The sequence below is a fragment of the Pygoscelis adeliae genome, unplaced genomic scaffold (assembly GCF_000699105.1).
Source record: "Pygoscelis adeliae isolate BGI_AS28 unplaced genomic scaffold, ASM69910v1 Scaffold167, whole genome shotgun sequence".
Taxonomy (NCBI): domain Eukaryota; kingdom Metazoa; phylum Chordata; class Aves; order Sphenisciformes; family Spheniscidae; genus Pygoscelis; species Pygoscelis adeliae.
The window spans coordinates 1345203-1357210 of record NW_008825428.1 but is presented as its reverse complement, the minus strand read 5'-3'; the positions used below and the strand labels follow the sequence as shown (position 1 = coordinate 1357210).

Genomic DNA, 12008 nt, shown 5'->3' with positions numbered 1-12008 from the left:
TGGAGTCAAATTCAGAAATTATGGAGTCTCAAGTATATTATGTGGTTCAGTTTACTTCTAATTTTCATTTACAGTGGCTGTAATGTCATAGCCTTCAAGGCACACAGCAGAAGGAACAAAACCACTTGGAATTTTCCAAATAGAGCTCAGCTTTGTCAACGTACATCAATTTGTGTAATAGAATAAACAAACAGTTTTATCAAGAAGGTACATCCAATTTCAAATGTACTATGTAGTCCAGAAGACTGTTTTTTGATTTTTATCAACTTGCATATTTATTTTTGCCTTTTATCTGCAATTTTCTTTTGAAGGACAGCAGTTATTCTTCAGCATAAGGATTTTGTTTTTAAATATTTTTCCTCTCCAGTACTGAAACCAGTGGTGGAACTGCTGAGTGATCCAGATTATATTAACCGAATGCTACTCAGCCAGCTGGAGTACAGAGAACAGATGAATGAGCATCAGAAGAAAGACTACACATATGCTCCTTCTTATGAGGAGTTCATCAAGCTCATTAACAGCAGCTCCGATGTTGAGTTCCTGAAACAGCTGAGGTATTTAATGTTTCACTGTGGCTCATTCAAAACTAAACATGCTTCTTTTGCCAGCCCATTACTGAGATTTGAATGAATTGTGTTTTTTTTTTTTTAAATTCAATTTTAGATTTCTTTTTCTTTTGGTGAAGCAGAGACAGTAAGGATGATAAGCCACAACGTTCATTAAATCTCTAATATAGTCAGCTTTTTAGTTAGGTGGCAGAAAATGTTAAAAAAATTCCTCCTAGTAGTATACTGGACATGACTGTATTGTTGAAAGGCATACCAGACCCTTCTTTACAGCTTGCCTCTGTGGAGTTAGATGAAATAATATGTTGAATTCCCACTAGTGTCTGGTTATCTCCTCATTATCTTTATGAAATATGGCTGGCCATACTGTGAACTGTAGTGACCCTATGGACACTGGGTGTTCAGAACAGCTTGCTGTGATTTTGTGACACGTAAAGAGGGGTTTGAGTTCCAGCACATTTTACCACTGGATCGGAGGTTTTCTTGGACTGTTGCAGGGAGGTGTTATCCCAATTGCATCCTTCTTAAACATGTCAATGAACTCTGAAGAATTCCTTAAAGCCTGAAAGAAAACACTGAACTCCTACACAACATGAATTTGTTTGATGTTCCTGTTTTCTAATACAAATAGCACCTGCTCACTTTCATTCTAATCCCCCCCCTCAGAAAAATCTTTTTCCTTCCATCTTTCATCATAACATAAGATACCACTTGCATCTCAAGCCTGCTTGCCCAAGTACAAGATGTTTGTGTTTGCCTTATCTTTATAGCTGAGCTGTTTCTCCTCTGATTTCTGATGCAAGAGAAAGGATAAGGAACAAGTGACTGGGAAGCAGGGAGCAGAGATACTACTGTTGTAGGATCTCCCTAGATGTCCTTGAGTTGGTGTTGTTGAGCACACCAGAGCTTTCGAGGACTGTTGAAGCCATTTCCAGAGTGTTTGTCCTAATCTGTTTGCTGCCAACCAGAACTGGAATTTGTTCTTCTTCCCTGACTCCCTTCAACTGCTGCTGCAGGTCAGCTTTCTCTCTTTCTGAACGGCTGCAGCAACATCTGAAAGACACAAGCATATTGGTCCCATTTGGTGCACTCTGTGTCCTCTGTTGTGACTCAGACCTTCTATTAGACTTGCCTTGATCAGGCCAAGTGATGGTTTACCGAGATGGAGTATGTGGGCTGCATAAGTAACTCTTTACTTTCTCTTGTTCTTCTCTTTGATTCTGAAACCACTTGCATTTCTGAGATGGGAAAATGCATTTAGGTGATGGTGAGATGATTTTGTTGCTTAGCTACTTATTGTTCATCTGCTGTAGAATGTGCTCTTTACTCTCTGGGCCAGTGTGCCTTTCCTGAGAGCAGAAATTAGTCTCTATTAGACTCTATCTAAAACCTAATTGACATCATATTTATTAGCATAATCACAGTAATGGATCTGCTTGTTTCAAAAGAAACCCAACTCTTCTGTTGTTGTTGTTCCGGCACATTAATGCTCAATGTGCTCTCTTTTTAGCTGATAGGTCACTTTAAATTGTGTTCTTTAATATAGCAAATTTGCTTTGTGAATTAATGTGGGTTTGGCTGCACTTAGGTTTTTCCTTTCTAGCCTGTGGAGTCCAACTACCATCATCTTGAAATGCGTTCCTCTACACTCTACATACTGTTGATCAGTCTGAGCTGATCAGTATTTGAATGGAAAACGTCTGAGAAAACATATCTTCTTTTCAAAGAGTAGTAGTATTTGATTTTGGAGGCAGCGTTCTTCCTTCGTCTTTGTATAGAGCCAGTCTCTGGGAAGGTGGTTAAAGAGCATTCCCCTGTGGGAGGAGGGATTCCTGTGCTGTTTGGTCTCCAGCACTATGGGAGTAGAGAGTATGCCACCTAGAGAGAGATGGGTCAACCTGTAGTCATCTCAAAGTTATGTACCAGTGAAAGTTTACAGATTTACGTCAAGGAAACCAAACAGTGGTCCCTATTTGGATGAAAAAAAAGGGTGGTATTTTAGATGAACAAACTTATATGATATTTCAGGTTGTAATTCACAACAGTGAACCACAGGAGAAATCTATAAAGAAGGAATTAAAGAGGAAGAAACAAATAAGCCATTGTGCAGTTATCACTGAGAAACACGGTTAGAGTCTTGGAGGGACGGGAGTGGGGAGAAGGCTTCCAGTTCTCTTCCTACAACAAATAAATTATTGGCATGTTGTACTTAAACAGGTTTCCCAGTTAGACGCTATTCTGGGTAATAATACTCTGTTTATCAAAAATTGCTTTTCTTGGTTCTATTTGGAAATCGTTTTTCAGTGCCTGTTCTAAGCCAGTGCATGGCATTCATGAACTGTAAGCCTCCTCCTGTTACTCCTAATGTTGCCACGTAACATCTTGGTAAAGAACAGATACAAGTAGTAACAATTTTCTGTGTAGGCTCAGCTTTGAGGGAAATTTATCCCAAGGCACTACAGTCGCTGGGAAACTCGTTATTTTTTTGAAACATCCCTGCCATGCTTTATCTTTGCAGATTAATTACTGTCTATTTACTAAAATAAACATGAAATACCTTGCTCAGTGGAAGAGGCCATGAGGCACTGATAAACAATTCCTCAGTCTTGACTGACCATAGTCAAGAACGCTCGGATTCCTTGATGTATGCACGTGACATTACAGGAGAGGAGGTCCCGTAAAGCATCCTTCCAGGCTGATTTCATTAAAAGAGTTTTGCTAGGCTTTCTTGTGATTAGAACCAGGCATTTGTTATGGGGTAAGTAGGGAGAAACCCCAGCTGGATCAGTGGAAACCTGTGGGTGAAGGGTGTTGTTGTTGCTCTTGGCCAGGAAATCAGAAGAGAGTGGGAGGCTGTGTGTGTTGGATCTCCTTGTAAGCGAGTGTACCAGCTCTCTGCCTTGCAAATAGCTCTCCCTGAAAGGCTAGTAATGGCTCTAGGATTTGCTAAATCTTTTTTCTCTCCTTGCTTAGAAGCGTTACCTTAAGAAGAAATATTGTATTGATTTTCTGTATTGCTTTAATGGATTTTATTTTTAGAACTTATTTAAATAAAGAACAACTTACTAATTTTGGAGATAGTTCTGAATTCATGATTCATTAATTTCTATAGTGGACCTCTAACATTTGATCACTTTATCTCTTAGCAGAACTTCTCTCTATTGCTTTGTGGAAACATCCCTTTCATTTTTATAAGGCATGTTTGGGGAACTGATGTTTGTTTTCATAAAAAAGTCATTTACTGATTTCTGAGGAGCTATTTTGTCGTGTGTGTCGTCGTGTCCCGTCCCGTGTGTTCCCCCTGCCCCGGCCCCGCTTTCATACCTCTGCTTTCTGAAAATTTGGATTTGTTTTTTGGGGAAAAACCCCAAACCAACAAAGCTTCCAGAGAAGGGACTGTTGTAAGGTTATCTACGAACATCCTTCAAAGTCACTCCTTATAATGTTGACCTTCGTTGATGCTTGTCATGAAGGGAGGCAGAGTTTTATTCCTGTTTTATCAAGTTTCCACAAAATGTGGTGTCCCTATGTCTTTCAAGAAGAAAGTTATACAGTGAAATTTCACCTTCATTTCCCCTCAGATTTAAGGTAGCGTGGATAAATTGGAAGTCTGCTACAAATAAGGAAGAAAAGATTAATTCTTCCATGTCAGATGTGAAATAAATTTACTTGCTCTGTCAGAAGACGACTAGAGATAAAAGACACGATGACTTAAAAAATAGTGATAAGGAAATAAACTGGTGGATAGTTTTCATTCTGCTTTCAAGATCAACATTATATTTATTCTGTTATTTATTAGTATAGCAGCAAAAGGTCACTACTCAATTCATGGTAAGAAAGACCATTATTGCTGGCTCTGTGTCATTTTTTTACTTAAGAAATGAGGGAAAGGGATGAATATAACAGAGTAGGGAAGAGGTAAGAGTGGGAAGATAGAAGTAATGTGGAGGTGAGCCCATGATCGGTCCAGTTTGTCAAGTACAGTTCATTTCTTGAAAATAAAATTAATACATCCACATTTAAAACATCCTTAGATGTTTACTCACCAGCACCACAGGATATGTAGCACAGACTTTCAGGGAGAAAGGGTCATGGTCTGGTGGTGTAGCCAGGGTGGTGTTTCTGTGGTGGAGTGATGTACAGCACTCTCACGGAGTAGTTACAGTCAGAGTCCAGTGCTTAGGAGGAACAGACTAAATAGTATCTTTGAGGGTGTAACTTGGAGCATCTCCCTTACTTAAGGTAATATAATGAGGAACAGAAGAAAAGAGATGCTATATTACAGTATTGATAATGAAAACATGTAAAACCATGAATGTGAACAAATGGGATTAAATTTGGAAGGAAAAAGTTGCAAGGTAAAAGTGGTAACTACCTTCCATGTCCAGTATTTACTTGATTGTCCGTATCTTATTTGATAAATTCATAACGTTCACAGTTACCTTACAACACCTGAGTGAGGTAAATGAGTGTTGTTCATAACCCATTTACAGATGCCATAACTGAGGCACCAAAAGTCCAAGTGAGCTGCCCAGAATCATTTAGGAAGTCTGTGTCTGAGCAGGGAATTAACTGTGGGACTTCTACGCACCAAAATACCATCTTCACTTATGGGGCTGTTCTTCCTCTGAAGGACGGGGCAAGAACTGTGGTGGTGGATGGAGACAACCAAGATATAGTAATGGCTGAAGGAAATAGGGTTAGAAAAATTAAAGCTTTGCAAACAGCTTTCAACTTGGTTCTCAGGTTTCAACTTGGTAATTGAAGGAGTTGGGTAGAATAAAGATTACTGCAGGAGAAAAAATTAAATAAACCTTGGTAGTGTGAGCGAGCGTATGCTGCAGGTGTAAAAGTGTATGTCTATACAAAGAAGCAGAGACAATCAAAATCCTAAAAGAGTTATGGGAGAAAAGAGGAATGGGGGGAATTGAATAATGTTGGTGAAAGAAGGGGAATATATTTTAAGGATCATAGACTCTTTCTTAAACAGAGAATAAGTAGTCACAGAAATAGCAGACTTTCCGGGAGGCTTCAGCCTTCATCTAGGAGTGAACTTGATAGATGAGGTTAGGGAACTCCTACATGAATGAGTTCAATTCACTAGAATACTTTCTTTATTACCAGTATTAATAGCTGCCAAAGTAAATGCACTGAGAGGAGTTCGAGAGTTTGTTATGACCAGGACTTTGACGTTTATGAAAGATTTAACTGGCAGTCATTTTCTTTGAATGCATAGTGTCTGTTAGTTACAAGATTGGTTTTACTTAAAGTTCAGTTTACTAACTGCATTAGCTGTCTTCCATTATGTGTAGTATAGTTTTAGGTGATAAACAGGTTTTAATTGTTCTCGGAGTGGTTTACTTGTTTTAGTGTAATACTTCTTTTTTTCTCTCCTAACTTATATATGCTCCATATATGTATTGAGTGCATTAGCTAGAAGAACCTTAGAGACAGCTCTTTGCTTTTGGACTAAACTTTCATCCTAGTTTCCTACAAATAACTTATATTTACTTTTAATGTTAAGAGCATGACTTTACATTGTGTTCACTGAATATTATTAACTGGCTGTGCAGTGCCAGCAGTTGAGAGAAAGGGGCAGTATTATTGTTGGATGTTCTCCTTTTGTTTCAAGATAAACTTTTTTTTCCTACTCTACTCCATATGCACCCTGCTCCTTAGGTTGCAGATACACTGAGAAATAATTCTGCTTCCAGGTGAGGAGAAGGTGGAAGTGTTTTGGTTTTTATTAATTCTTGTGTGCTGTATGGAGAACACATTGTAAAAAAATTAATACCGTTTTTTTTTTCTTCTCCTTCTTCACCCTTATACCCTACTGTTTTTAAAACTAGGTATCAGATTGTAGTGGAAATAGTCCAGGCAACCACAATCAGCAATATTCCCCAAGTGAAGAGGCAGAAAGGTAAGATTCCATTTTGTTAAGTCACATCTGTTGTTTTCATTTTGAAAAGCTGTTTGAACTCCCGACATACATATGCAATCAGTGTGCGTGGGATTTTTAGACAGCTTTTAGGAATGCTGTGCTTTTAGTATTTCAGTTCTGTTTCATTTGTCTGATTCTTCCAGAAGCTCCCATGGTGTGATTATCCCCCACCTCATCTTTATCTAAGCTGATGGATCATGAGAAAGGTCATATCTATGATGCATTTATTTTCAGAACTTGCTGCAACTAGGATTTTTGGCATTACAAATTCGTATGCTGAGCATCTTGCTTCCTTTTTCTTTTTCATACAATCCATTCTTCAAAGTCTCAGTCTGTTCTCCTTTCAAAACACAGAAGAAAATGATACAGCATAATTGTCAGTCAGACTTTATTTTGACTCTTCATTGTATTACGTTTTTGTGTTGCAATACAGAGTGCTCTTAAATCCTTCTGCAGTGTTTTGGCAACGTCTGCCTTTTAAAATGCACATGCATCTTACAAATACATTTATTATATATACTGCTTTTTATGGTTCTCAAAATGTACCAGAACTGTAGTATATCTTCAGGAGATTATACTGATGGCAAAATTACAGATGAAATCTTTGCTTGGTCAGATATACTTAAGGTATACCAAAGCATAATAAAAAGCAATGGACAATATAAATTAATTTGTTTGTGAACAAACAAATCTAAAGGATCTTGTTTTTAGGTTCTCATGTAATCTCTATCGGTCGGGTTAAAAAAAATAATCCTTTTCTTGCTCCTTTTTATCACAAAGGAAAGCTTTTAAAAGTGATTCAAGTGTAATGAAAAATGCAGAAACAAAATAAACACGCCATGGGGAATGGGAATCTTTGGTCAGTCTGAAGAGTTTGGGGTCCATGCTCAAGTCTCTGAAAGTATAAGGTTGTCAACACTGATAGCCTTTTGTTTACATTCTAAAATAGAGCTAGATGTGCATTCCTATAAGATAAATTGCTTGTGTCAAACCAAGGCGAAAGGAAAAGTAGGCATTGGTTTTGCTTGAGTGTACATTACAGAAAGAGATATTAATATTTCTCAGATGAAAGTTAATGGAAAATCTGTTCCATAAAGTAGTAAAATGAGAACAGGGAAGTTAACTCTCAGTACATTACGAAAAATCAATCTTGCTATGCTTATATTTCCATTTGTGCTGCCATTGGTCTTTGTTGTGACAAGAATTGATTTGGGGAATATTCTCATATGGTTTAGGTTCCTGCAATTAATTACTGTCTCACTCTCCTCTGTCTCACTTGAGTTTATCTAGTTAACTATCCACTGTTCTAAACCCTGAACAGAAGATGCTTTTCTGAAGCTACAAGTGCTTGGTACTGCAGAATAGATATAAAAAGGTTACTGCTATTTATTTTGCCAAAGTAGATCTGGTTCCACTTATTCTGTGGTGAAGTTAGTTCTGCATTTTTATGGGCTCTTGATTTTTACCCGTATTAAAAAAAATCCAACAGAAATTCCACTAGCTGGTGCACTGAAGTTTAGTCCTATGGCAATCTTGTATGTTATTTAAGAGTTGATTACCACTGCTGGCTGTATTAGCCAGTTTGACTACTGTGGCTAAACCTTTTATTTATTAAATAGCCAATGGTTATTCATATTGCCTGAAAAAAAAAAAGACATTTTTTAGCTTGACACATGTGGAACAGTATGCCCAACAGAGGCAATACAATCTTAGTATAGTTCACACAAATTTAAGGCAGATTTCTAATCTGTTTTGAGTTATTCCACTAAGGTTTTAATCTACCAAAAATATTCAGGCTCAGTCTATGTACAGTAAACTTTAAGAGGGCTATCAAAACTGTAGAGGGTTAAAATCTAGTTCTGAAGGCTTTTTTGTGTCTTGTTTTTCCTGAAGTAGGTGGAGACACTTTTCCTAATGTGGTAATTAATCTAACATGTTCCTGAAATTTAGCAAGAAAAGTTTAAATAAAAAAGCTGTGCTACTTGCCTTAAAACAAAACAAAGCCAACAAAAAAATGCAGCACAGCTCACTGCTGATAAAAAGGTGGTTGAACTCTTGTAGAACAGACCACTGCATTACTTACTGTCACCTTTTGATGTTTCTCTTTCTGGATGCCACAGCATGCTGCTGCCCCTGCAACAGCTGGATTTCATGGTGAATAACTAAATGTAGGCTTTATGCAAAATGGAAATGTGTTTGTGCAATCTCATGCTATCTTTCTCTTTTTAATCTCTTCCCCTGACACCTGCTGCATACCTGTAATAATGTAAGCATGGGTGTTTGATGTATATGACAGTCTCCCCTTTCCTGCTAGTAAATGAGCTCTTGCCTTTTGTGTCATGGGCATCTCTTAGCTTTGATTCCAGCCTGGCACGAGAGTGTCTTACTGGTAGCTATTTCCTTTTTCCTATGGCAAAGGTGGGTCCTGAAAATGTAACTGCCTCTTCAGTGCCTGGGCGTTCAGCTAGAGCAGCTGAACTTCACCTAGCCAGCAGTCTGTCGAGCCTGATATCCGCTCTCAGACTGTAAGAGTAGAGCAAGTGTAGAATAATATGTACATGGATATAGTCTCATCCTCCATCAGTTTGAGGCATGGGAGCTTCCCGAGGCACCATTTTCAATAGAAAAAGGTACAGCAGCAAATGTAGGACCATTTAGTACAGCAGGAGTGGCCAATACTCTGCAGCAGTGAGTGCTTAGCTACTATCTAAGCAAAGTAAGTGTTGTGCAAGTACACGACTAGCAATAAATAGGCCTGAGCAGGACTGTGTACCTTTGCTATTGGTTGAGGAGACATAATTAAGTTTCTAAAACTGACGAAAAATACTTAGTTTATAAAAAGATTATGTGTCCATTATTAAAGGATGAGTAGCCTGAGGGCCAGGTTTCAGACTGATGACTTCTCATATGAGAGAAATCACCAGTGGTATCTGGTGATACCGAAGTATACATTTAATGTTGGTGCCCAGGGGGGTTGGAAAGGAGGAAGGCTTGTCCCTCAGCAAGGATAGGGTTCTTTACACTTGATTTAACTCGTGTTGGTGCCACCTATTGGCAAAATATTTAGCTGTTAGGGCCCTCTAATAAAAGCAGAAAGTATTTTAAAGTACTTCTAAACACCATTGTATTAAACCCTCTGTAGTAAAAAAATGGCATGTTATAGGGTCTTTTTTCTTTTCAGATTTCTATCACTTGACTCTTCTGGCATGTGAGTGTAGGAGAGCAAAAGAAAACGTACAAAAGCATCTGATTCATGTTAAGCAGTAAGTTTTGCAGAGAGAATCAAATGTCCTAAAAGGTCGAGACACAAAGTAATTTGAGAGATTCACAGTATGATATCTGTTGTGGGTGGATGATATAACTTTTGTGGCCAGGAGAATTGCTAAAGCTGAACAAGAAACCTAATGTAGCATTAGTGTTTTCAGAAGCATTGATGGTTTAATTTTGGAGCGGTGCAGGCCACTGTAAATAGAGGCTGTTATCTTCCATGCTGACACTACGCTACTTCCCTCGTTTACACTTGCACAAAACCCCTGAATCTGGTGTGTACATGTATCTGTGTTACTTCTCTGAACTGTGTCCTCGTATGTATCCTCTTCCGAAATGGTCAGGGTCACTCCAGCAGTGACTGTAGGAGTAGGCTTGGTTTTGGTTTTGGGGTTTTTTTTTAACTCATCTTTGGTTTTTCTTCCTGTTGGTATTTTTGGACTGTGCTTTTCTCTACAGTCACATGTGCTCTGGTTGGAAGAATTGCATCTTTCTACATCTTTAACTGTAAAACTCTCTCCTCATCTTGCCTTTTGATAAGGATTCCTTGGAAGTACTGAACCAAATTTGAGCTAAATTTTAGGTATTTTTGTTTTGGTTTTGTTTTTTTTTTTTTACAAAATCTATGTGTTAAAGATTTTGAAGGACTAGAAATGCTTATCTGAAAATGTTTACTGCTTTTTGATCTAGTAAAGCAGTTTGTAAGAGGACAAATATGCAGATCAGGCATTGTAGCATGAGTGAGAGAGGACCTGAGTTTCTAGAAGCAAGAGTATATCTTAATTTTACTAAAGAAAAGGCTTCAAAAAACAATTATGAAATAGCAACAAAAGTTGCTACAATAATTTGATATTTGTTGTAATGTGTATAAGAAACTGTTTAAGTACACTAGTTCTAATTTAACAGACAGATTTTTGTTTCTTCTCTTACTGATATTATATTACAGGATCCTACAAGAATTTTAGCAAGGATCCCTTTTTACTAGCTGCTGTTTAAAACAAAAATCCTTGAAGGCATGTACCTTGTCTTAGGGCAGAACAGAGCAAATCTCTCAACAGATTCCCCCACCCCCCCCACACTGTGAAGGGATTTGTTTGATTTGCCTTCTAATTTTCTGTGCCCTTCATCTTATATGCGACTTCACAACATGACCGGAAACCACCCTTGGATGATGGGATGGGACTGTTTTTCAGACACCACGTTGTAATCGACCCCGGGCCATCGCTGTTGAGAAAACTACTCCTTTTCAAGTGGGGATTGTGAGACGGATCGAATAAGCAGTCATTTCTGTATGGAGAGATCTGCTGTGTTGCAGTAGAAAGACTTCTCCTGCTGAGCGTTCCCACTGTGCAGCTAGATATTTGCTTTTGTAAGTGGAGCTGACAACTGGTACAGAAACAGAACTGTCTGTGGGCAGGCTTCGTAGGTACTGTGGTTCCAAAAGAGGGTTGAGTGTTCGGCTGTAAAAAGGGACTTTTCTTTTAGAAACTGGGGCTCCAAGCTAACTTGAGTGTGTGGGTTGTGGTGTGTGGGTTTTGTCAAGATGGTAATTTAGAGTGAAGTAAAATGGATACTTCTGCATTCCAGCGCATTACAGATGCTATCTAACTTAATTATGACAAAACTGTATTATGATTCCTCCCCCCCACCCCCATCCTCCACACAGGGATAAACACGCATCCGCAATTATTTTTGCATAGCTTTTTGGCAAGGCTTAAAGAGCTAACGTTGTGCTTGCACCTCGTGCTCAAGCAGTAAGTATGGAGGGAATCCTTGTGGATGAAGGTGAAGTTACAGTGACTCCAATAGTACTAGACTTGGTTTTTTTTTTTTTATTTGTGATTTTTCAAATCAGTTTTTTAGAGGAAGTTCTTCTTTCTCCTCCTGAGATCCTTTGTGTGTGCTAGTGATGGTAATGCATCTTGTCCATGGTTGGTTTGGAGAGATGCCCATCAGTGAAAGAGGGAGGGGAGAGGCTGACTGGTCAGGTAGAAGTGACCAAAGGGAATGCAGGGACCTACAGACAGAGGCTATATGTGATGGATGTTATTTTCTTGTGTAGTACATACTTACGCCCATGCTCAAATTTACCTTGCTGCCACTTTGTTTTTTGTTTTGCTCAGCTGTGGCTGTGAAGCGGGAGGCTGTGTTGCACTACGTATTGCTAATGATCAGTGCCTAAATTCTCCATGATCTCCCTTTTAAGTCCGTTCCCTGAGATCTGTTGCCTGAAG

The 12008-nt window shown here is 38.6% G+C and overlaps 1 protein-coding gene across 1 annotated transcript in view; it reads left to right on the top strand.

Moving 5' to 3' along the window:
- The window catches only part of SNX25 (sorting nexin 25), a 77081-nt gene that overhangs the window by 24141 nt on the left and 40932 nt on the right, over nt 1-12008 (top strand). Inside the window, 2 exon segments of the mRNA XM_009330670.1 lie at nt 368-554; nt 6416-6486. Of these exon segments, the coding sequence (XP_009328945.1) occupies nt 368-554; nt 6416-6486 (258 nt within the window).